General features: G+C 41.2%; 1 protein-coding gene across 4 annotated transcripts in view; it reads right to left on the bottom strand.

Moving 5' to 3' along the window:
• USP9X (ubiquitin specific peptidase 9 X-linked) overlaps nt 1-27,363 on the bottom strand; it is a 290,448-nt gene that overhangs the window by 98,296 nt on the left and 164,789 nt on the right. For all 4 annotated transcript variants that reach the window (XM_089673929.1, XM_089673926.1, XM_089673928.1 and 1 more), the window contains exons 17-23: nt 25,054-25,149; nt 22,052-22,263; nt 12,455-12,695; nt 8,448-8,597; nt 7,168-7,288; nt 3,394-3,524; nt 3,016-3,291 (exon numbers count right to left, since the gene is read on the bottom strand). In XM_089673929.1, coding sequence (XP_089530055.1) covers nt 3,016-3,291; nt 3,394-3,524; nt 7,168-7,288; nt 8,448-8,597; nt 12,455-12,695; nt 22,052-22,263; nt 25,054-25,149 — 1,227 coding nt within the window. The remainder of the gene's footprint in view (nt 1-3,015; nt 3,292-3,393; nt 3,525-7,167; nt 7,289-8,447; nt 8,598-12,454; nt 12,696-22,051; nt 22,264-25,053; nt 25,150-27,363) is intronic.

The following is a 27,363-nucleotide window of genomic DNA, read 5'->3' as shown; positions in this document are numbered from 1 at the left end:
TGGGGGATGAATTACTATGGGGGATGAATTACTATAGGGGGGATGAATTACTATGGGGGACGAATTACTATATGGGGGACGAATTACTATATGGGGGACGAATTACTATATGGGGGACGAATTACTATATGGGGGATGAATTACTATGGGGGATGAATTACTATATGGGGGATGAATTACTATATGGGGGATGAATTACTATATGGGGGATGAATTACTATATGGGGGATTAATTACTATGGGGGATTAATTACTATGCTTACTATGGGGGAATATTACTATACTTACTATGGATGACACATACACATCATTCATCTACTCTTGGTCCGGCCCCCGGGTCCAATATATGAACCCATTGCGGCCCTCAAGTCAAAAAGTTTGCCCACCCCTGGTATAGACAGACACTAATGCTGCAATGTATGACAGATGTGATAGCAAACAAGGTGGCCACTTTACAGGAGTGATCTTCCCTGATGGGTTTAAAGGGTGGCTTCTGCAGGGCAGAAAGAACAAGATTGAGGTCCCAAGGAATCACAGGGTGCTGTAAGGGGAGTGTGATCTGGGACACAACTTGAATCAAGGTTTTCATAGGGTAAAGCAAGACCAGATGCTTTTGAAAAAAAATGGACAAGGTTGTAACCTGTCCTTTTAGAGTGCTGAAGGCCAAGTTCTTGTCAAGTCATGATCGTAGAAAGGACAGAATTCTGGAATTGAAGTCTCTAGAGACAGTTAAACTGGAGAATTTGTCTGTCTTTATGAGCTCTGGACAGTGATGGCTGTATTAAAGCAGTTAATTGTCCGAGAAATGACATAGTTGCAGAAATATCTGCCTTAGACAGGTAGGTTGCTTATTGCATGCCTGAGATGAAGCTAGAATCAGATGCAGAGACCGGTGTTAAAATCAGGTCTAGCCCCGATACAAGAGAGGTATTGCCACTTTGGGGTTAAGTGTCATGCGGACCTTCTTTAGTGCAAATGTCTACATGAGCTTTTGCTGAAACTCGCTTTTGCCTGGTTTCCACCATAACTACAAGTGAGAGGATTCCCCTGTGGAGAATTCACGGAGTAGGATGAAAATCATAAGGTAAGCTTGTCTGAGGGGGGAAAAAAAAAAAAAAAAAAACACAAAAAAACAGTAACCCAGGAGGTGAACATCCTGTAGTGAAGCCCTTGGGGCAAAGGGGAAAGAGGAAATTACTGGGTTCCTTATAATATGGTCTAGGCGGTAAAGCGTGTGGCTTGTGGTGTGATGTAACACACGGTCATCTAGCAGAGACTAAGCTCTGAGTTGTTGAGTTTTAGTGCCAAGTTCACATTCCAAACACAGTCCTAGTTTTTGAAGTAACAGTCAGACATAGGGAGACCTTGAGTTACTAGTCTACATTAATGGTTGTTATATAGGGTCTAGGCATCGCATATCACAGTGGGAACACACCCCTGGATGGCTATTGGGGGATCTGGCTTTCATTATCACGAACCAGAGTTCTGGACCTGTACAGCACCCTGTGGCTAACTACATGTGTCATGGAAATTTTGTATTGTTGGTCGAACTTTAAATGTGTCATATATTCGTGTTATTCATATGTCTCTCGTGTGGCTTAATTAAAGCTCTGAAGGCTGCAATTGGGCCATGCGCATGTACAATGTATGTATTACAGTACTCAGCTTGGTAATGGATGAGATGGCAGATCTGCGCTTATAGACCGGCGTGTATACCACCACGGCATTCGATGCGAATGTCGCTGGCAGTAGACCGTGGGCCTGTATCCACATATCAGCAGCATAGTACCACATGGGCTTCATAACGCAAGGCGCCAAGCGGTGTGAACTCCACGTGTAGGCTTATGCATATCTTACAACCCATTACCAACTTGAAACTGTATCTTGGATGGATGTGTTTTAATAAAGATCGTATCGGGCCCATCCAGGTACAGACTGATATTTTTAGGGAATGCTTGTACAAAGAATTTACATACCAATAGAAGCTAGTAGGACAGGAAATATGACCTCAGATGGCTCATGGGGGGGGGAAGGGGAGGAAGTCTGCTGACCTCAGAAGACTCATGGGGGAGGACCAGTGATAGATAATAGGAAAGGCTATGCTCCAATTGGAATGTACATCCTGTGTATAGGCACTCCCCATTGCATTGTTCGGTGGGAGGGGATTGACTTTATTCATGTGGGGGGCATGTGTGTATTTTTAATAAAACAGAGAGCTGGGTCTGAAACCAGCCCTTATGTGAATTGCAACACCATCCTGAGAGTGTCGTTTGATCATTCTAGGGTAACGGAGCTCCAATTCTCCCACATTTCAACAGAGCTAAAGTATTTGGATGGGCAGGAATCGTGTAGTTTAGCTGCAGTCGTGGTAAGCAAGATTCGCACAGCTTTATGGGGGATTTCTGCGCATCCAACTGCGAGTACTCACGGTAAGGAGAAATTCGTTAAAGCGAATTTCCAAGACACATGCCTTACACAAAGAGCCAAGGTGAACACCCACACAGGACCCAGTGCCCAAAGCAGCATTACAGGTTGTCCCCACAGCGTGGTGTCAGGGTGAAGTTCCCAAGGGATTTACTGAGGTTTCACCAATCTAGATGCACGGTTTACATTTTTGTAGAAGATGGCAGTGAAGTTGATTGAGCATCTGAATACAAAATAATAAAGTCATTAAGCTAAAATCTATTTTTCTGTAAGGGATTATAGGTTTATCATCTTAGAACACTAACAAAAAAATTAAGAGCCAGAGTAGGGTAGGATTATAGGATGGGTGCCCAGGGGGTGTGTTCTCAAAAGCAAAGTTTGTAAGTATATAATCACCTCAAGGGACCAGCCTATACCCCAGGGTCAAAAAAATACTTAACCTGTATTCTGTACTGTACAAGAAATTGGCTCCAAAGCACAGAACCAACCTGGCTACCAAGGCTAAAATGCATACAACACTTACTGGTCAAGGACGACACAACATGTTCATCTAGACCTGAATAAAATGCCTCAAATAGATAAACAACTTACCGGTGACACAGGATTTGATCCTTCCACTGGCTGGCAAGCCTCAGCAACAGCCCGGACATGGCCATAACCAATTGCAGTAAGCAGCAATTTGGCGACTTTCAGTGCATTTAGATAAGCACTTCTTCTTGTTTCCATATCAGCATTTGGCAGGAAGTTATTCCGAGTAAGCATGCTTAACACAAGAGGCAAACCACCACTTTTGAGAAAGTTGTACTGAAAATCACTTGCATCTTCCCCCAAGGGAGCATTGGCAGGCATCAACAAGGCATAAACAACCTAGAAAAAGAACATTTTTACCTTGTGCTTTTCTCTTTTCACAGTAAGTCTCCCACACTGACAGAAACACAAGTGGGAAGACCGTATTAAACAATCACTAACCTCTGTCAGATATAAAACTTGAGATGCTGATTGGCCAAAAAATAGCGAATCCAAGGATGAACTCAAGCTACTTTCTCCAAGTTTAGCATGATCTAAACAAATTGCTCTGAGTTTTTCTACTATAGTATTGTCTGAAATAAAGCACAGAAATCGCTACTAAGTTGTAAAACACAGAAATCAAAGGAACACTTGAAATGTATACAAATACAGTTGTACTAATCACAAACACCACAATAAACATATGTAAAAAAACTGTAGTTCTATGTGTTATATAAGGCTATAAAGCAGAGTTCCAGGCACACTGTAAAAAAAAATAAATAAATAAAAGTCTGCAGCTAGATAAAATGGAGTCGCTGACTTTATAGAAAAAAAAAAAAAACCCAGTCACCTAACCCTCGATTCCGTGGTGTCCTCCCCGCAGCACGTTTCACAGGCCGTCCAGTGTTCCCAACGCCAGCATCTTCAGTGTGAGCACGCGGCTGTGACAGCTTGCGGCTTCACAGCCGTGTGCCCACTGCACATGCTTGAGTAGTGCTGTGCTTTCTGAATGAGCGATGGGCACTAAAAAGGCAGCACTCAAATATGGCACTGAAAGGAAGCTCAGATGGGCACTGATATGTGGCATTGATGTGCACTGGTAGGCACTGGCAGGTTGCATTGATGGACACTGACAGGTGGCACTGATGGAGCTACACTGATGATCAGTGTACATGTCCCCTCTGAGGAATGCAGATTACCGGATCTCCTCTCCTCACGAGCTGTCAGAGTGACAGCTCCCGAGGAGAGGAATGTCAATAACCGGTATTTCCTTATCTACATGTGATCAGCTGTGATTGGACACAGCTGAGCACATGACAAAGCCGACGTCATCAGCTCTTTCCACTGATCGGTGATCCACTGTGTCCCAGGTACACAGCACACCACCGATTGCTGCGCCGCTGGGCACGCATGCACAGTTAGAGTGGAAGGACGTCATATGACTTCCTCCCAGAACGAGAGAACCACCGCCCACCATTTCCTTATATGGCGGGTGGGAGGCGGTTAAACAATGAGGTCACCTTTGAAACATGTTTTCCACCTGTTTTTAGGGTGGAACATGTCATATGTTCCAGTATCTGCACCCCCTCATCATAGAGAGCGGGGGATCTTCTCCCTGCACCCACTGTCCCAATTTATTTGAAAACAGTGAGGTTGTGTGGGACTCTGCCCAAACGGTCACATCATTCATTTACGGTTTCCTGTGAAAGGATAGACTAGTTCTGAATGAACTATGAGGGCACTGGTGAGTGCTCCTGTAGTTCATTGATAATTTCTGCTCTCAAGGAACTGATTGCCTGTAGGAGGCACGGGCAGTTTTCCTGAGAGTCTGCAGGAGCATGAGATTGCATCTGCAGTCTACTGATTGCAGGTGCAATGCTCTGCAGCATCAGAGGAAAAAAAAACATTTTTTATACCAGTCTATTTTTTTTTCAAAAGATGAACTTAGCCTTTAACCACTTGCCCTCCAGAAGATTTATCCCCTTCCTGACGAGGCCATTTTTTGCGATACAGCGCTGCATTACTTTAACTGATAATTGCACGGTCATGCAATGCTGCACCCAAATGAAATTTATGTCCTCCTCCCCCCCCACACACAAATAGAGCTTTCTTTCCGTGGTATTTAATCACCTGCATTTTTTAGCGCTAGAAACAAAAAAAAGACTGACAATTTGGGGGTGGGATTACAATATTTTTGACCTTTTTGCTATAAAACATATCCATAAAAATAATAATAAAAAAAAAATCTAATGTCTTCAGAAATTTAGGCCAAAATATATTCTGCTACATGTCTATGATAAAAAAAAATCCCAATAAGTGTATATTAACCACTTGCCTACTGGGCACTTATACCCCCTTCCATACCAGGCAAAGACTCTAGAAACAGAGGGCAACAGGATTCTAGGCTGCAGACATTGGTTACATTAAGTATCTGTTGTATGAAGGGAATGAGCATGGTGCAAAAACGGTGGAACATGCCCTTTGGGCGATCATCTAAGTCGAAGACATTATCAAACAAAGAATAAAGCCTTGCCTAGTTAACTGGGAGGGGTTATGCCAGGCAGGGGATGTTCCATTCTGTCTTTTTTTTTGCCAGGGCCCAATCACATGAAGGTGGCAGCGTACCCCTATCATAATGGATATGAGGATGCTCTGTGCCCAACAGGTTATTGTTATGGGGTTTTTGCCAGTGTCCAATACTCCTGCAGGCATAATTTTGACTATTTCCCTTAATGGACAAGAAAGAACAAATCTGTATGTTGGAAAATGGCTTCTGCATTAGAAGATCCATATTTTAGAACCTTAGAGGAATCCATTTGGCCTCTCCTCCTCCTTTCTGCCCAAAAGTGTGCACCTCCTCCCCATTCCCTTAACAACGCACACAACGTGTACAAAGTCCCCAGAGGCTGGCCTCTACAGGATGTGCTGGGGAAAAAGAAGAAAAAAAAAAAAGGGATGTGTGTGAGGTGGGGTGGGACAATGGGTAACAAAATCACCAGTAAGCACAACATAAAAACTTATATACTTCAGAGTAATACAGGTAATACAGAGCCATGCTTGAACACAGATTGCCCAGTTCTCCAGCCAGAAGGAAATCATCAGCAATGGATAATAAGTAAAAGTAGTGCAGGGATATTAAGTTAGCAGTCTGTCCTGCACAAACTCCACAGGTGCCACACTAGATCCCTCCTAGATCCGCACAAATTTTCTAATTTATTTGGGGAATACTGTTGCAGATAAGGCAATTTTTCTAACTGTAGGGAGGAGTTAATCTTAATCCACTGTCCCACAGTTGGAGAGAAGGGTGACAGTGACAGCTACGTCATGTTGATCAAGTTTCTCGCAATGAACAAGTGACTTATGGCCACAGTCAATAAGCTATTCTCCTAGGAAACCTCACACCAGTCTAGGACACAAGATAGAGGTGTCAAAAAGCAGATTAATTATGTCCACAATATCATGTCAATACCTAAACAAACTCACTAAGGAACGACAGACTTAAGCCCTCCCCCACTCTGAAGGTTTCTGCAGAGATCATAAAAGAAAGCAGGGATCGGGGGTAGTGTTGGAACACGCAGAGTCAGATCTGCTAGCTGGCAGAAAATTGCCTTGACTGGCGTGTGGGGGTGCAGTGTTGGGATGTGCTGGAAAGCAGGGAAGTTCAGACATTGGTGTGAAGTGTCAAGAATGCTGGAAGGCAGATAGGCTCAGAGTCAGACATGCAGGGGGTTCTCTGGTAGGGGTGCTAGTTGACAGGGAGAGGTCAGAGTACACAGTGCCAGGGGCAAGAGTTCTTCATAAGTCCAAATACATCATCTGTCTACTTGTAAGCCTGCAGAGACGCTTTTCCAAGTGAGTGCAACCCGACATGGTGCAGACTACTGGATTACATAAGCCACTGATCTAAGGGAAAAGTGTATAAATACCTAAGAAATACTTACGTCTACACTTATCTCCTTGGTGGAAACAGTTTTACCGGAAAGAAAGTGAGGGAAACTGCACAGTATACAATTATTTTTTTTTTTTCTTTTTTAAGTAGATTAGGGTACAGCTACAGCCCCATTTGGCATAGGTTTTTCTTCACTTCTCTGGTGAGACCACAGTCACTGTAAAAACAACCCTTACTAACAGAACCCCATATAGCAGTAAAAGCCAGACAGGGGTTCTAACACTTTCCCACAATATCCAAAAAAATATTTTGGTTGGACATACACTTTAAATACAATTAATTATTACCTGGTGGCATAAGTTTCATCAGCACACGTGCCCCATCACGTAGTGGGGGCATATTTAGGTTGCTACCCAAGTCTGCAACTTGCCAAAGGAAGGAGATATATCGGTGATGTAATGACATTATCTGAAAAAATTAAGGGAAGAGTTAGAAAATATGTTCTTGTGTCTCTATTAAAGAAAGCATTATCCCGTAATCAAACAAAATACAATGCTTTCAGGAAAAATCACATTTACATGAATAGTTACAAATGAATGTAAAATCAGTTTGCACTGTGACTTTAACCACTTCCTGACCGCCCTATTGCAGAAATACTGTATATGCGCAAAATCAAGTGTATATATATACACAAACACACACACACACACACACACACACACACACAAATATACCACACACACACACGCAACTTAAAAGGTGAAACTAATATATGAGATAGACTCATTACATGCAAAGCAAGATAGCTTAAGCCGTGATTTGTCATAATTGTGATGATTATGGCTTACAGCTCATGAAAACCCCAAATCCACAATCTCAGAAAATTAGAATATTGTGAAAAGCTGCAATATTCTATTCTCAAAGTGTCCCACTTTTGCATTTCCGGGTAGGGGGCGTGCGCGTGCCCTAGGGGCCGCGGCTGTCATTCACCAGCTCCCAGCTGCTGATTACCGAGGATCTTCGATGGGGAGGAGAAATATTTTGTTTACCAACAGTTCGCCTTCCTGTCAGCTCGGGCACACTACTTTGGATGGCTGCCATCCAAAGCAGTGTGCTTATAGTGAAGCACACAGACACTGCCCCCTAGTAAAACACACCCAGCACACAGTTAACCCTTTGATCGGCCCTCAGGTTTACCCCTTCCTGCCCAGTGCCATTAGTACAGTATCAGTGTTTTTTTTTTTTTTTTCTTTTTTAGCACTGATCACTGTATTGGTCTCACTGGGGATGTCAGAGACTCCAAGTCAGTTCCCCCCAGTGTCAGAATGTCCCACTAAAAGTCACTGATGGACATGTTTAAAAGCAAAGAGTCAAAAATATATATATTTTTTTTTTCAATTATAGCGCAAAACATAAAACCAGCACAGGCGATCACATACCACTCAAAGAAAGCTCAATTCGTGGGGGGTAAAAAAAAAAGGATGTAAATTTCATTTGGGTACAGCGTTGCATGACGCACAATTGTCAGTTGAAGTAACGCAGCGCCGTAAATGGTCTGGTCAGGAAGGGGGGTAAATCCTCTGGAGGGCAAGTGATTAACAATATTTAAGAACAGTAATATACAAACCACTCCAGGCAGGCAGCTTTCAACTTCAGGGTTGGGACCATCACTGTAGTGGTTTCCATGATTGCCAGGGGAGCCAGTTGAGGAGTCCGAAGAACTGTCGGGACTTGAAGGCATGTTTGAGCTTATTTGTGTTAGCTTGGCTGTAATTAGCTGGAAAACATTAATGAAATACATATAGTAATAAACACAATGCATTATAAAACAATTAAAGAATGTTACCCCAATATTTCATATTCCTGATCAGGTGTACCATGTACTTGTTTTAAAATGTTTCCTGTTCTTTGCATTGCTTCCTTTGTGTGAAATCCCTGGTGATCCTGGCAGTCCCCTGCTTACCATTTCACACTGACCGTGCTAAGCATAAGAACACTGTGCTGGGAGCCTGTACGTCAATGCTAACACACCCCCCTGCCCAATCACTCATTGGGTAGTTAAGTAGCCCGGTACATACTGCAAGTTCTTTCAACCCAGCAGAAAGAACCAAACCCCCCCAAAAAAAAACCCTGCAGATCGCTGTACCGACACAATTGATGTTGGTGTGACAATTTTCCTCACTGTGCCATTGAATTCTGACAGGGGGGACTCTAACCCGCCAGAATACACTGATCAGTGTCTGTAGCCATTGGCTGCAGGTGTTGATCGAACGCTACTTTTCCAGCATGTCCTTTTGACAAAAGCTGGTAGTAAGATCAGCTTCTGCCGGATAGACTGCTGTACAAACTGACCAAAAAGTGGCCGATTCCTGAGATAGATAGATAGAGAGATATATATATATATATATATATATATATATATATATATATATATATATATAGCATATTATTACTCCAAACCAGGGTGGATTTGATTTAAATCACTAGTGAAAAGGCTCAATTTAAATTATAATTTTCAAAGAGCAACTGTCATCTCTGTCCCAAAGAGGATCCTCCTCTTACCCGCTGTTGACTCACTTTAAGGCTAGGTTCACATCTGGTGCCGCTGCGGATCTGCAAAAAACAAAAAAAAAAAGTGCAGCCGTACCATCAGCACAGAGGAATGCGGACCCGAGCGCGGGTGCCATTAATTCTAATGGCACGCTGCCCACAGTGGAAATCGCAACTGTACTGGGAACCTCTGTTCCCCGTGCGGGCTGCGTTTTCCGAAGAAGTGCAGGGACTTCTTCCCTGCGTGTCCTGGGGCACGGGAGTCCATTCAAATGGAATGTGTGAACCAGGGGTAAGGGGATAGCTGGTGATATGGCAGGGACACAAGTTGAGGGACGTGGCGGTAGCAGGTGAGTGGATGCTTGCTAACAGGCGCTGCCATGACGGATCTAAAATTACAGGTGCTCTTTAAATGTAAGGAATCCGACTCATTCTTGCTGGTAGTTAGAATCTTTAATATTTGCAAACCAAATGAAGGTTTCCTTTTTAGAATAATCAGCTGTCAGGTTAGTAAAACAGCGATATCAGAACCGATTTTAGGTTAATCACACATAGTTGAACTACTCAAATTCTTTTATTTCACGTTTTTTTCTCATTGTTACTGTGAAGTTGTGTGAATGTATCAATGCAGTGCATGTTATCTCAGCTTGCAGAGCTTGGATTCATTGAATGAGTTTACCAAAAATGTAAATATTGCAGAATATACAACCTCATGCTACATAACTAAGCTATATTTCATGCTGAATAAACTAAATTATTAATGTATCTTAAATAGAAACTCTTTAGATAGATTTTGACTCCAAAAGAATTTTATTAAAATTAATTTGATAAAAATAAAAAAAAATCTGATTTAAATAATAAAAAAATATATATATTTTTTAAAAAGAAAAATCATTGATTTTTATCCACCCTGCTCCAAACCACCACCTTGGCACACTCACCAGCTACTGTATTAAGCTGCATCAGAAAGGCAGCAGACAGAGTATTTAGCATTTTGTACTAGTCCTTGTATTTTATGGGCCTCAAGAAACGAGAAAGGCCATCAAGTACAGCAGGTTCGATCAATTTTCAAATATAAAAAGTTAGGGAGATATATATATATATATATATACACACACACACAGACAATTTTAGTTTTTTTTTCAGGTATTTACCAAAACATATTCAAGCTATAGTTATATAATAGATATGGACACTCTCAGGTTTAATTTGAGGGTATGTTCATCTAAATTGGAGGAAGGGTTTAGGAATTACAGTTCTTAAGAGTAGCCATTACTCCTTTTTCAAGGGACCAAAAGTAATTGCATAATGGAATCAAAAGCTGTTTCATGGCCAGGTGTGGGATACTCCGTTATTTCTTCATCAATTTAGCAGGTAAAAGGTCTGAAGTTGATTCTAAGTGTAGTATTTGCATTTGGAATCTATTGCTGTGAACCTACATCATGCGTTCAAAGGAACTGTCCATGCAAGTGAAACATGCCATTGTAAGGCTCCAAAAATGAAATAAATCCATCAGAGAGATAGCAGCAACATTAGGAGTGACCAAATCAACAGTTTGGTACATTCTGTGGAAAGCAGAACGCACTGGTGAGCTCAGCAACATAAAACGTCCACGGAAGAAAACAGTGGTGGATGATCACAGGATACTCTCTATGGTAAAGAAAAACCCATTCACAACATCCAGACAAGTGAAGGACACTCCAGGAGGTGGGCGTATCATTGTTAAAGTCTACAATCAAGAGAAGACTTCACAAGAGCATGACTGAACAGTTGCCAGTTAATGTAGCGCAGTGCTGAATAGAACAAAAAAAATGGCTTTGTCATGAGGGGGTAAAATCTTCCACAGCTTAAGTGGTTAAATAAAGAGAAGTCTATGAATGCAGACCAGTTTGTTTCAGTGGTCAGTATGGCTGCTCAGTAGTAATCTTGGAGGTAAAGCCCACCCCTCCGGCTTTTCCATGTTTAGTTATGAAATTAAAAAAGAAAAAAAAAAGGACTCTAGCCTTGTTATTCCAAATATACCTCTGCATAAGCAGCAATAAGTCTAAAAGATATTTGTAAGTATGGGCAAAGTGTGGAATTAATACAGAGTTTTTGAATTAACTGCCATCTTAGAGGCTGCAGTTCTTCCAGTTAAGCTATGTTTGCTAAAATTTCTATGGACTCTTTTTCTGCTTGAGGTATAGGGGTTCATAATTAAGGATCATATCAGAAGAATAGATGAGAGGTCAGGTTTATTTCTAGATATGGGAATTCTTGGTTGTTCCAAATAAAAGGGAATAGTTCTCTCAATCTATTGCGTGTCTGTCTGTCAATACCTATGTTCAAAACCTGCAATTTACTTTTCAATGACTTTATAGGAAATATTACTAAAGTACACACGGGCCGAATATCAATATAATATTCAACAGAAACTGTCCGACATTCTGCCTGTGTGCACACAGCCAGTCCAGGTTCTGTCGAGTGAGCATTACCAAATAAGGTCTGTCGATTGACTTCTGATCAGAGCTCAGCCAATGAGAGAGCACTGACCGGTGTGTTATCGTGGGGGGGGGGGGGCACTCTCCTTGTCAGAACATAGCACACAGGGGGATATTATTGCGCTAATAGAGCTTATGTTAGTACAGTGATCCTGTCAATTCTTTTTCGTTCAGCCTGCTGGACTGAATGGATTAAAAAAAAAAAAAATTGGTGTACGAGGCTTAAAACAGAGCAGATATTTTAATGAGGTCAGCCAGCGTGAACATGTCTTGGCTCTGCTTAATACTCTAAATCTTCTGGATTATTTGTAATTTTCACCTGGGCTATTTAGACTGAGCATACAGTGCAGGAAATAAGTATTTGATCCCCTGCTGATTTTGAATGTTTGCCCACTCATAAAGAAATGATCAGTCTAAAAATCGAATGGTAGGTGTACTGTAACACAGAGACAGAATAGCAACAACAAATTCAAAAGAAATGCATGTCAGTAGGGGATCAAATACTTATTTCTTTCACTGTATAAAAAAAAAAAAATGAAAACAGAGGTTGACATGTTTAGTGTAAATATTTAACTACTAAAAAGGCAAAAACAGAGAAATGTACCGTTTTATCTTTCAAATTTAGCTGGCCAATCAGTTTTCGGTCTTCAGAAGGATCTACAAGCTCTCCACCAATAAATAGTTCAACCTTTGTATGTGCACTGTTGGCTTTGATACGGTTCAGTATGCAGCGACGAACTGAACCTATTGTGTCATTTGTGTGAGACCAAATATCCAAATCTTCAACCTGTCTGCCTTGATTTGGAAACCGCACAACCAGGGTAATGTGTTTGCCCCGGAAAGCCCTGAAAAACAAACATACATTAGGACATTTCAATAGCAAAATCACAACAATCTAAAGTATCTATTTTACATTAGCACTGTAAAATGGCAGTCAATTGCCATCTCTGACCTGCTTTTCAGTTGCAGTCTATGCAGAACAGGAAATGCTTCACTGTGTGAAATCATGTACCGGATCTAGTCCCTATTTAACAGTTTCTGCCTCCTTCGCAAATGATGTCAGCAGAAGAAGCACTCGTTGTACTATGCTTCAGATGACCCTGTCCCAGCATGGCCAGGCAAAAGTAGGTACTATATAATCCGTGAACATGTGAGATATGGTAGGCGTTTGATATTTACTGGGCAACTGCCTTTAAGATATTATAGAGAAGGGCTCTTGAGTTAAAATTTACGGAGGTCTGGTCAGCAAAATTTCCTTCGAGCAGAGGTCCGAATCTCGTTAAAGATATAACACATCACAGTCCCCCGGTTCATTATGATCCTTAGCGTACCTTTCACACTTTAGTCCCCTCTACATCACAGTCCCCTTTTTAAAGAAGTCCCACAGCGTCCTCTTTTCCCTTCACATCACTGCCCCCCTTAACACAACACAGCGCCCCTTAACACAACACAGCGCCACTAACAACACAGCAAATATATAGCAAAGACGAGATGTCTCTTTGCTGGACAGGGATGTCCCTTCTTGGATTGGGCTCTTTGCTAGACCTAACTGGGGAAAGAGACAGCCCAGTCCAGCAAAGAGAATGCCCCATCCACCGCCGCTACAGAGCTGTCAGTGTGCCAGCGGGTGAAGAAGACGCAGCCATTTACCCTTCAGTGCAGCGGCCGGCCAAGGTTTCCCTGTGTCAGCGGCGCTTCCTGCTTGTCATCTGGAGCAGTCACTGCCGCTTCTCATGTCGGTCCTGCTTTAGGAATAGCCGCACAGCAAGTGGGGAGTGGTGGCCACGGTCTGTATTGGCCCGGTGTACCCTATGGCCAGTCTGCCTGGGCCCGAGGAAGGGCACCTGGCGGTGGCATGGCAGCGGTCTAGACGGGACTGTCCCTCGGCTCAATTCAGGACCGCGGTCTGCCATTTAGTGACCACTGTTATAGAGGTTTGGGCCAAATAATTGCTTGGTGAGGTTTCATCACATCTAGCTGAACCTGTTCATTCCTAAACAGTAACAGATGATTTAAAGGATAAGTTCACTTTATTAAAAAAATAAATGCACTTTTTTTGAAGGTAAAAAAAAGCGCATACATTTTTTTTCTTCTAAGGAGCTTGGAGAGCATTGCATCCACAATCAGCAAATCACGGGAGCAATGCCAGAATTCTGCAGACTCTCTTTCAGCTGTCTGCCCATACGTTTCTTGAACTGCAGGAAAATCAATGAACTTTGAGAGCACTCACCAGCACCCTTGCAGTTCAAGAACTACACGCAGTCAGTTGCAATGGCAGACGGTAGTCATAGTTCATTCAGAACTCTGTGTGCGCCGTTTTCAAATTGTGACAGTGGATGCAGGGGGACGATACCCCACAAGCTGTTACAGGGAAGTGGGGATCGGGGGGGGATGTTAGAGGATGCTGAACATGTTAAACCCTTAATACGGGTGTAATATGTTCAGAAAGGTGAATATAGTCTTTAATTGGTGACAGCCTGAGTAAGCATTAATGAAGTTAAAATACAGACAAACAATGATTACAGCTATCATTACACACTACCCTTTTAAATCACAATCACATTTTATTACACACAAATCAAACATTTAGCTCTTTTACATGTATGGGAAAATCTCACAAGCAAAAGACATTGGACAGCACATGTTACTATTTTGCCTTTACACTTTACTACCTGGTACATTGATGTATAGATGTAATCTATATTTCCCAAGAAAAATCAGCAAGTCAAAATAAAAAAAATAAAAAGTTCTAGCCCTGGGTGAAAGAAGACAAACATCCTCATATCTTAATCGTACAGTAACAGTGAACAGGCTTGATTATTCATAGATCCTGGGTTAATGGCAGTACTTTCAGGTGATTGGACAAGGGTTGGGGTTATAGGGGGATGTCCTTAAGTAACATGTTTTCAAAAGCTCTGCCACTTTTTTTTTTATAGTGTCCTAAGGTGATGCATCTCTTCTTCCTTACAGAGAAAGAACTCTAGATTAGCTACAATTTTTTACTTCAAATTCTTCCATCAACTCTTCCTTGTCAACAGAAGCAGTGCAGACGGAATGAGCATCATCGGTAAAACCTTGGAAGCTGTACCGACCGCAAACCATGGAGACGACCAATAATATTGCTTTGGGCACTGGATCCTGCATGGGCGCTCACCTTGACAAGCAGCCTAGTGGCCAAGGCAGACTTTATCTACAACCCCTGGCAAAAAGTTTGGAACCACCACTCTTTGAAAATGTTCAATCAACTGTTTGTATAGAAAAAAAAAAATAATAATCACAGACATGCCTCAAAACTTTTTTCATTTAACCTTCATTCCACCCTTCTGGTTTTAAGAAACACTTAAAAATAAATAAATAAAACTAGTCATTTACAGCTGTTTCTGCAGATCAGGCAGAGGAAAAAAATATGGAATCATTTAATTCTGAGGAAAATATTATGGAATCATGATAAAAAAAAACAAACCACCACACGACAGTACACCACTAGGACTTTGTTGCACCACCTCTTGCTTTTATAACAGCTTGAATTCTCTGAGCCATGGAATTAATTATCGACAATTAACTTAATTATCCATCAATCCGGCTCCAACTTTCTTATTGCAGTTGCCAGATTAGCTTTGCAGGTTGGAGCCTTGTCATGGACCATTTTCTTTCATATCCACCATAGATTTTCGATTGAATTGAGGTCCGGACCTTTTGTTGGTCATGCCAATGACATATGTCTTTCATTTTCACGGCTTTTGCCCTATGGCAAGATGCATTATCATCCTGAAAAATGATGTCATTATCAAACATCCTTTCAATTGAAGGAATAAGAAAAGTGTCCAAAATCTCAATATAAACTTGTGCATTTATTAAAGATTTAATGACTCATCTCCCCCATACCTTTACCTGACATGCAACCCGATATCATCAATGATTGTGGAAATCTGCAAGTTTTCTTCAGGCAGTCTCTATACATTTCATTGGAACCACACCAAACAAAAGTTCCAGAATCATCACCCTGCCCAATGCAGATTCGTGATTCATCACTCAATATCACTCTCATCCAGTCATCCACAGTCTATGATTGCCTTTCTTTAGCCCACTGTAGCCTTGCTTTTCCTGTTTAGGTGTTAATGATGGTTTTAGTTTGTTTTTTCTGCATGCAAATCCCATTTCCTTTAGGCGATGTCTTCCAGTATGGTCACAGACATTGACTCCAGTTTCTGCCCATTTGTTTCTCATTTGTTTTGTTGTGCATTTTCTGTTTTAAAGGCATATTGCTTTAAGTTTTCTATCTTGATGCTTTGATGTCTTCCTTGGTCTACCAGTACGCTTCCCTTTTACAGCCTTCCCATTTGATTTGTACTTAGTCCAGATATTAGACAGCTGACTGGGAACAACCAACATCTTTTGCAACATTCTGTGATGATTTACCTTCTTGAAGAAGTTTTAAAATCCTCTCCTTTGTTTCAACTGACAACTCTCATGTTGGAGCCACGATTCATGTCAATCAGCTTGGTGCAAGCACTCTTTAACTGCAGACTAATTAGCAGATGGAATCTGATGCAGATGTTTCAGAACTACAAAGTACATAGTGATTCCATAATATTTTCCTCAGAATTGAGCGATTCCATATTTTTTTCCTCTCCTTGATCTGCAAAAACAGTTGCAATTGACTGCAGTTTTTTTTTTTATATATTTTATATTTAAGGTGTTTAACCGCTTCCCGACCACCCTATAGCAGAACTACTGCTACATATACGCGATTTTGCATTTCCCAGTAGAGATGCTCATGAAGGCTATTCTCTTTAGGGGAATGAACAGCCAAAAGAATCCTGTCTTCTAGAGTCAAACTTTGGTAGAGCACTTACAAACCTCATCCTTTGCTTTGCGCGTGTTGATGCCCTAGAAAAAGTCCTGCCACAAATCAGAGTGGCTCTGATTTCTATCTATATTCACAGAATCTTGAAACTGCACGATTTTAACTGATAATTGCGTGACAATGCAACGCTGTACCTACATTTTTTTTCACACAAATACAATTTCCTCATACATTTAGGCCAAAATATATTCCACACATCTTTGTAAAAAAAATCCCAATAACCCTATATTAATTGATTTGCATGAACGTTACAGCTTCTACAAACGAATCTCTCTCTCTCACACACAGTTAGGTCATATATATTTGGACACAGGCACACTTTTCATACTTTTGGCTCTGTGTGCCACCAGAATAAATTAAAACAAAATAATCCAAATGAATTTGAAGTGCAGACTTTCAGCTTTATTTCAAGGGGTTAAATATAAAGTACAAATTTTAGGAACTGCAACCATTTTTATACACAGTCCCTCCATTTTCAGGAGCTCAAATGTAATTGGCCAAATGTATAATCATAAATAAAAGGATCATTTTTATTATTTTGTAGAGAAACCTTTAACGGCAATGACGGCCTGAAGTCTGGAATCCATGAACATTACCAAAGATTGGGTTTCCTTCTTTCTGATGCTTTGCCAGGCTCTAACAGCAGCTGTCTTCAGTTCTTTGTCAGTCTTTCTGCCTTTAGTTTTGCCTTCAGCAAGTGAAATGCATGCTTAATTTGGTTGAGATCAGGCGATTGACTCAGCCATTGCAGAATATTCCTCTTCTTTTCCTTCAAAAGCTCCTGGGTTGCTTTTGCAGTGTGTTTTGGATCATTCTCCATCTGTACGCTGACGAGCCGTCCAATCAACTTTGCTGCATTTGGCTGAATCTGGACTGACAGATTGTCTCTAAACACTGCAAAATTCATCTGGCTGCTTCTGTTTTCTGTCACATCATCAATAAACACCAATGACCCAGTGCAACTGGAAGCCATGCATGCCCATACCATCACACTGCCTCCACCATGTTTTACAGATGAGGTTGTGTGCTTTGGATCATGAGTGGTTTCAAGCCTCCTCCACACTTTTTTCTTCCCGTCATTCTGGTACAGATTAATCTTAATTTCATCTGTCCAAAAAATGCTTTTCCAGAACTGGTCTGGCTATTTTAGATGTTTTTTGGCAAAGTCTAATCTGGCTTTTCTATTCTTCAGGCTTATGAATAGTTTGCACTCTGTGGTGACCACTCTATTTGCTCTCGTGAAGTCTTCTCTTGATTGTAGACTTTGACAATGATACGCTCACCTCCTGGAGAGTGTCCTTCACTTGTCTGGATGTTATGAATGGGTTTTTCTTTACCATAGAGAGGGTCCTGCGATACTCCACCACTGTTGTCTTCCATGGACGTCCATGCCTTTTTTATGTTGCTGAGCTCACAAGTGTGTTCTTTCCTCAGAACGTACCAAACTGTTGATTTGGTCTCTCCTAATGTTGCTGCTATCTCTCTGATGGATTGGTTTCATTTTTGGAGCCTTACAACGGCCTGTTTCACTTACATGGCCAGCACCTTTGAACGCATGATGTAGGTTCACAGCAATAGATTCCAAATGCAAATACCACACTTTGTATCAACTCCAGACCTTTTACCTACTTAGCTGATGAAGAAATAACGATGTAGTAGCTCACACCTGGCCATGAAACCGCTTTTGATTCAATTGTCCAATTACTTTTGGTCCCTTGAAAAAGGGGGGATGGCTACTCTTAAGAGCTGCAATTCCTAAACCCTTCCTCCAATTTGAATGTACATACTCTCAAATTAAACCTGAGAGTGTGCACTTTCAGCCCATATCCATTATATTACTATAGCTTGAATATGTTTTGGTAAGTACCTGAAAAAATTTTAAAATTGTTAATGTGTCCAAATACATATGACCTAACTGTACGTACATACATACATATACAGTATCTCACAGAAGTGAGAACACCCCTCACATTTTTGTAAATATTATATTATACCTTTTCATGTGACAACACTGAAGAAACGACTCTTTGCTACAATGTAAAGTAGTGAGTGTACAGCTTGTATAACAGTGTAAATTTGCTGTCCATTCAAAATAACTCAACACACAGCCATTAATGTCTAAACCGCTGGCAGCAAAAGTGAGTACACCCCTAAGCGAAAATGTCCAAATTAGCCCAAAGTGTCAATATTTTGTGTGGCCACCATCATTTTCCAGCACTACCTTAACCCTCTTGGGCATGGAGTTAACCAGAGCTTCACAGGTTGCCACTGTAGTGCTCCTCAACTCCTCCATGACAACATCACGGAGCTGGTGGATGTTAGAGACCTTGCGCTCCTCCACCTTCCATCTGAGGATGCCAAACAGATGCTCAATAGAATTTAGGTCTGGAGACATGCTTGGTCAGTCCATCACTTTTGCCCTCAGGTTCTTTAGCAAGGCAGTGGTTGTCTTGGAGGTGTGTTTGGGGTTATGTTGGAATACTGCCCTGCGGTTCAGTCTCCGAAGGGAAGGGATCATGCTCTGCTTCAGTATGTCACGGTACAGGTTGACATTCAAGGTTCCCTCAATAACTGTAGCTCCCCAGTGCCAGCAGCACTCATGCAGGTACCATGACACTCCCACCACCATGCTTGACTGTAAGCTTGACACACTTGTCTTTATACTCCTCATCTGGCTGCCGCCACACATGCTTGACACCATCTGAACCAAATAAGTTCACCTTGGTCTCATCAGACCACAGGACACGGTTCCAGTAATTCATGTCCTTAATCTGCTTGTCTTCAGCAAACTGTTTGCGGGCTCTCTTGTGCATCATCTTTAGAAGAGGCTTCCCTCTGGGATGACAGCCCTGCAGAGCAATTTGATGGAGTGTGCGACCTATGGTCTGAGAACTGACAAGCTGACCCCGCCCCCCCACCCCTTCAACCTCTGCAGCAATGCTGGCAGCACTTATACGTCTATTTCCCAAAGACAACCTCTGGACATGACGCTGGCCACGTGCACTCAACTTCTTTGGTCGACCATGGCGAGGCCTGTCTTGAATGGAATCTGTCCTGTTAAACCGCTGTCTGGTCTTGGCCATCGTGCTGCAGCTCAGTTTCAGGGTCTTTGCAATCTTCTTATAGCCTACGCCATCTTTATGTAGAGCAACAAATCTTTTTTTTCAGATCCTCAGAGTTCTTTGCCATGAGGTGCCATGTTGAACTTCCAGTGACCAGTAAGAGTGAGAGCGATAACACCAAATTTAACACACCTGCTCCGCATTCACACCCGAGACCTTGTAACACTAACAAATCACATGACACCAGGGAGGGAAATAGCTAATTGGGCCCAAGTTGGAAATTTTCACTTAGGGGTGTACTCACTTTTGTTGCCAGCAGTTAAGAATTTATTGGCTGTTTGTTCAGTTATTTTGAGGGAACAGCAAATTTACACTGTTATACAAAGTGTACACTCACTACATTACATTGTAACAAAGTGTCACTTCTTCAGTGTTGTCACATGAAAAGATATAATAAAATATTTACAAAAATGTGAGGGGTGTACTCACTTCTGTGAGAATATATTATATATATATATATATATATATATATATATATATACACACACACACACACACACATACATATATATATACACACACATATATACACACACATACATACACACACACACATACAAAATCCTATACCTACAGTTGATCCAGAGGAAGCCAAAAAAAAACCCCTGGCAAAGCATGTTCCAATTTGCTCCAGTAGGGGAAAAAAAATTCCTTTATGATCCCCCAAGAGGCAAATCGGAAATTCCCTGGATCAACTATAACAAATTTTAGTATTCAGTTATATTATGAGCATTTAAGAAAGAATCCATGCTTTTTTTTTTTTTTTAAAGTAACATACTGAACTGGCCAGAATCCGTTCTTGAGGGAGTCTATTCCACATTTTCACAGCACTTACTGTGAAAAGGCAGTTCTGTATTTGGAGAATAAATCTCTTTTCCTTTAGATGCAAGAGTGCCTCCTTATCCTTTGTGATGACCTTAAACTGAATAACTCTACACCAAGTTCACTATATAGACCACCTATGCATTTATACATGTTGATCATATCCACCCTTTATCTCTTCTCAAGAGAAAAAATTCAGTTCAGCTAATCTTTCCTCATAGCGGAGCTCCACCATGCCTCATCACTTTGGTTGCCCTTCTCTGCACGCTCTCCAGTTCCCCAATATCCTTTTTGAGAATTGGTGACCAGATGAGGTTTTCCTAATGATTTGTAGGAGGAGTAAAATTATCTCTCTCTCTCTGGAGTCTATACCTCTTAATACAAGAAAGGATTTTGCTCGCTTTGGAAGCCACAGCTTGGCATTCCATGCCATTATTAAGCTTATAATCTACCAGAACACCCAGACCCTTCACCACTGATTCCCCCAGTTGTATTCCCTCTAGTATGTATGATGCATGCATATTCTTAGCCCCCAGGTGCATAACTTTGCATTTATCAATATTAAACCTCATTTGCCACATAGCTGCCCAATTAAACCTTGTACCGAGGGGTCAGCTTGTAAATTGGAGACATCCTGTAAGGATTTTATTCTACTACATAACTTGGTGTTATCTACAAAGACTAATGTACTTTTAATCTCAGACCCTATATCATTTATAAAAATATTAAAACGTAAGGGTTCCAACACTGAACCTTGGGGTACACCACTAACAACCCGTATATAATTCAGAGTACGAATCATTAACCACTATTCTCCGAATACAGTCTTTTAGCCAGTTTTCCAAGCCTGTAGACTTTACCTTGCACATCAGCCATGTGTGAGAGACTGTGTGAAACGCTTTTGCAAAATCCATGTACAGTATACTAAGTCTACAGGCACTCCTTTGTCTAAGGTTTTGCTTACCTTGCTCTCATTCACTGCTTGGAACATCCCAGGGTCTATGAATATCAAAGCCTGTGTCCTGCCCTGTACAACTGAGATAAAGGGAATTTTGATTTAACAGTAAATTCCATATCTTGGAGTAGAAAACAGAACATAGTTACTAGCGTTGATTGCTAAAAACTGAGGATTTACAAAGTGTAGTACGGTTAGAGGGAAATGCCGAGGAAAGCAAGTGTGTTTGTGCGCGCGTGAACGCACGCACATGGGAACGTATGCTCAAAAAGCTTTGCCTGTGTCCAATCTCATGATGGTCAGTCCTATAATCTAGGGTTTATGAATATCAAACCAGTGTCCTACTGTACTCCAAGATATGGAATTTACAGGCAAGTCAAAATTCTTTTTTATTGAACACCATAGTTGCTGGCAATAAGATAATAAAGGGCACACCTAGACATTGGAAGAATTGTCCTCTCTTCATGGTAGTCACTATCACATTCATTGATGTATTCTTTCAGGACAGTCAGCACCCTGACCATTCGTATTGCTTCTTGTCTTGCACAATTAATACTGTCTTTGTCACCGTCCAAAACACACAGTGTGTCATATGAAGCTTTTAAACGATCAAAGCAGGACTGAATGAAGTCTTCATGTATCTCCACCTAAAGAGAATAATAATTGTGAAAAATATAAGATATCACTCAAATTAAACATTCAACCAACCAACTAGCAATATTTGAAAAATCTTATTAAAAACCTGAATATAAGACATTAAGTAAAAGGAGGAAAAAATGTCAATGATTAACCTTTTACAGCCACACACACTCCGAGTGGCATAAACAATCTACAATCCAACTGTCGAGTTTCTAATGGAAGTGAGCTGACAGCTGTACACCCACCTGAATGCGCTCTGTGACTCCAAGAGTCACTTTGGAGCAACTAATTTTTTTGTATTTTTTTTTTTTAATTTGATAAAATAGATGCAGAAATATTATGCAACAGAAAAAAAAGCAGCTGCCGTGGTTTTATTTTTAAGCCTCTGCTTTAAAAAAAAAAAAAAAAAAAAATATTGTGTACCTTTTAGGCCTCGTTCATACCATACGTGCAGAAAACCCGATGAAAACTTATATGCAGATTTCATTTACAAAGAAATCAGTTTACATGCGCGTTACAATTACTTTTATACATGTAGCAGATTCCTGCGCAAAAAAAAATATGTCCTCTACACTAGTGTTGTGGTGTGAAAAGGGCACACACAGCAATTGATTTTGTTGTGCTCTTGCAGAATGCACGCAGAAAAACTGACGTCTCTGCACCATGATGTGAACGAGCCCTTAAAGTGGAACTCCAGTCAAATTCTAACTAAGCCTTAATTTACTCCCACCCCCACTCTAAGGCTATTCTATCTACCCTGTAAAAGGAAAGGAGGACTTTGCTTACTTTATCTGAGGGTGCTCTGTTCCGGCCACATGATCAGGTCTCAGTGCCGGCTTCACAGTAGAGGAGGGACAGCCGACAAGGACTGCCCCACATTGGGTCTACAGGTGACATCACCCAGGCTCTACACCCGTTGTCAGCTGTCCCTCCTCTACACTGAAGCAGGCTCTGGCACCTGATCACATGACCGGACCAACTTCAGAACTGGTGACTAGCAACTGCTAAACATACATTGCACATGCTGCTTTTAAGCTACTGATTAGAGACCTTCAATTTAAAAGGAAAGAAATTTAAAATCTAAGATGAAAAAAATTAAGAAATCTGACTTGCAAATTCCAAGGGCTATGTGTTTAGCATACAGAAGTAGTTGCAGGATGAGGAATCCCCATCATACTAGGTGAGAACTAACTCACATGTCTGTAGAAAGGTCATATAATTGGAGATGTTTGGTGAGAGAGACAAGTGTTGGGAGACCTACAGACCGCATATGGAGAGGGAAACAAAAGCATAAGAAAAGCGCCGAGAACAGGGGCAATGCAAACTTTAGCAGTACTAAAATAGTACATGAAGCTGAACAGTACAAAAGACCAAGTATTTGAAAACGTGAAGGCAGAATGGCTTCTCAGCCCAGAAAACAGGTGACGCGGTAATCAGCAACCCGGGGAGCAATACAGGGAGGGAAGAACATATCAGAACTCAGGGCAGAGTCTGAGGGTTGTGATGCAGGGAAATATGTTATGGTAATAAGAAGTAAAGGAGGCTCTAAGTAGTGCAGCCAATCTGCCCATGTAATGAGAAGAGTGCCAGGGGCTTAGTGGAGAAACACTGGTACGAAACACTGGTGATGACTGTCAGAAGCCCACAAGCATAACCTGACAAATTATCATGGAAGGGCAACAGAGGGGTGCTAATGAGAGTATGTTCTTGAGCATGGGACCATACAAGACAAAAATGTCATGCCACAGGAAAATGTGAAGAATGTCGTTGGAATTAGACTAAGGAACCCCAGGAAAGTAGGTCGAGGGAGGAGCCCGAGAAGGATATGTGATTAATCAAAAGGAGTAGTGTATTTAGCCTTTGGACATATAGTCCAGTCTCATAGTAAAAAGGTCTCTAAGGTACACTAGGATATGAATTTTCAAGGTGTAATTAAGAAGGACAATTTCACCTGGACTACTGTGGACTGCCCAAAGGTCCTGGCTACAGTTACAGCAAGCAAAAAGAATGGGCTGCCAAAGATAGCAAGAAAGATTGTTTCTAATGCATGACCTCAGGTGCAGAAAATCTAGTGGAGACCATGACAGTAGGAACTAGGAGATGTTCCTGCAAGCACACCTATTGGAAAGTTAGTCTATCCTGTAAGCCTGATCGGGTATATGTGCTTTCAAAAATATTGGTAACATCATTGAATACAAATTTAGATGATTGTTTTTAAGTGTCAATTTCTTTTGTCATGATGTTCAAAGAAAACCACACATTACTGCATTTTAAAGTGTTACTAAACCCATGACCCTGCATTCACTATATCTGGTCTCCCACAGTACACACAACATGGAAATGCAATTTTAGTAAATATAAACTGCTAAATACCTTTTTTCATCAGCAGTTAGAGCAGTCTTGTGACTTCTGTGTCCAGCCCACCACTAGCTAAAGCTTGTAGAAGTTTTTTCTGCTCTAGAATAGAAATCCCCTGACCTCTGTCTGGACAGTGCTAATTACATCCAATCTCCCAAGAAAGAAAAAAAAAAAAAAAACCCTCTCTAGCAATACATGCCAAACTGAGCATGTGCATGCCTACGGTTCAGTCTGGAGATAACTAGTAGTCGCTTGAAAAAGGGGAGGAACATAGAAGAAAGGATCAAACTGCCTTTTTACACAATACAGAGGATTAACCCCTTACGTTCCACAGGGAGTATAACAAGCATTCTTTATTGCATATACAGACTGATTTTACTGTTGTGGGTTTAGTAACAATTTAAGGTCAATACAAAGTGTACCAATAACAACATTCTTACCTGATTTACTTGTAACCTGGGTCCAAGGTTGGTGTAGATTTCTTTTAAAAGATCTATTGCTCGGCTTGCAATGTCATCGCTACCCTGAATTACAACCTACAGCACAACAATAAGAGGTTAACAGACAAATGCTTTTAAATAGCTAGTTAAAAATCTATTGGAGTTTGTTCCCCACATATCAGGAGCGTTAGCAAAAGCTTATTTCCAAATAGCCTCATTTCATAATTGCTGGCAAAGAGCAACAGCCACAGCAATGGGCAAACTCCAGAGCTACTTTACACAAAGTGATCAGCACAACAGGTTTTACTTTCTTCTCATAGTGATTCCTTGCACTGTGACATTTTAGGACAGGTACAAGCAGCAATTTAAAAGCACATGAAATAATTATTGTAGTAAATGGCAGTCCCAGCACTACATACAGCCACTCAGGATATTGATACAGTGGGCAAAAAAAAAAATTTAACTCATAAAATTTGTATTTTAGTAATACAGAAATCCTGGGTATGTTTTGTATGGTAATAAAAATGTTAAATCACATTCAGAAGTAATAAAGGAACAACTCCATCCCATACAAAAAAGAGGTAAGTATGTGTCAAAATAAAAATGTATTTATATACACATACACACAGCAGATTTAAAGAAAAAAAAAGTGTAAACCTAAAAACTAAAATAATATGGTTGCATAAGTGTGCACACCCTTAAACACTTTCTTGAAGCACCTTTTGATTTTATTACAGCAGTCTTTTGGGTAGGAGTTTATCAGCATGGCACATCTTGACTTGACAATATTTGCCAACTCTTCCTTGCAAAAACACTCCAAATCTGTCAGATTGCGAGGGGATCTCCTGTGCACAGCCCTCTTCAGATCACCCCACAAATGTTCGATTGGATTCAGGTCTGGGCTCTGGCTGAGCCCTTCCAAAACTTTAAGCTTCTTCTGGTGAAGCCATTCCTTTGTATATTTCGATGTACAGTTGCAAGAAAAAGTATGTGAACCCCTTGGGATTACGTGGAGTTTTGCATGAATTGGGCATAAAATGTGCTCTGAACGTCATCTAAGTCACAACAATAGAAGAGCACAGTCTGCTGAACATAATACTACACAAACATTAGATGTTGCCATGGTTTAATTGCACATAACATGTAAACATTCACAATGCAGGGAGGAAAAAGTATGTGAGGCCCTAGCTTAATGACTTCTCCCAGAGCTAATTGGAGCCAGGAGTGAGCCAACCTTGACTCCAATCAGTGTGATGATATTGGATGTGTTGCTGACAGCTGTCCTGCCCTTAAAAAACACACACCTGTTTTGGGTTTACTGGTTTCAAGAAGCACTGTCTGATGTGAACCATGCCTCGCAGAAAGCTCTCAGAAGACCTACGATGAAGAATTGTTGACTTGCATGAAGCTGGAAAGGGTTACAAAAGTATCTCCAAAAGCCTTGATGTTCATGTGTCCACGGTAAGACAGATTGTCTACAAATGGAGAAAGTTTAGCACTGTTGCTACTCTCCCTAGGCGTGGTCGTCCTGTAAAAATGACTGCAAGAGCACAGCGCAGAATGCTGCATGAGGTAAAGAAGAATCCCAGAGTGTCAGCTAAAGACCTACAGAAATCTCTGGCACATGCTAACATTTTTGTTGACACATCTACAAGAAGGAAAACATTAAACAAGAATGGAGTACATGGGAGGACACCATGGAGGAAGCCATTGCTGTCCAAAAAGAAGATTGCAGCACGTTTGAAGTTTGCAAAAGAGCACCTGGATGTTCCACAGCACTACTGGCAAAATATACTGTGGACAGATGAAACCAAGATTGAGTTGTTTGGGAAGAACACACAACACTATGTGTGGAGAAAAAAAGGCACAGCACGCCAACATCAAAACCTCATCCCCACTGTGAAACATGGCGGAGGGAGCATCATGGTTTGGGGCTGCTTTGCTGCCTCAGGGCCTGGACGGATTTTTGTCATTGATGGGAAAATGAATTCCAGAGTTTATCAAGACATTTTGCAGGAAAACGTACGACCATCTGTCCGCCAACTGAAGCTCCGCAGAGGATGGGTGATGCAACAGGACAATGACCCAAAGCATACAAGTCATTCAACAAAACAATGGCTGCAACAGCACAGAATACGCCTTCTGGAGTGGCCCAGTCAGAGTCCTGACCTCAACCCAATTGAAATGCTGTGACATGACCTTAAGAGAGCGATTCACACCAGACATCCCAAGAATATCGCTACACTGAAACAGTTTTGTGAAGAGGAGTGGTCCAAAATGACTCCAGATCGTTGTGCAGGTCTGATCTGC

Source organism: Staurois parvus, unplaced genomic scaffold (genome assembly GCF_062004578.1).
Source record: "Staurois parvus isolate SC_StPar_1 unplaced genomic scaffold, SC_StPar_1.0 ptg000145l, whole genome shotgun sequence".
In the NCBI taxonomy this organism is placed as follows: domain Eukaryota; kingdom Metazoa; phylum Chordata; class Amphibia; order Anura; family Ranidae; genus Staurois; species Staurois parvus.
This window is presented reverse-complemented; position numbering and strand designations above follow the sequence as displayed.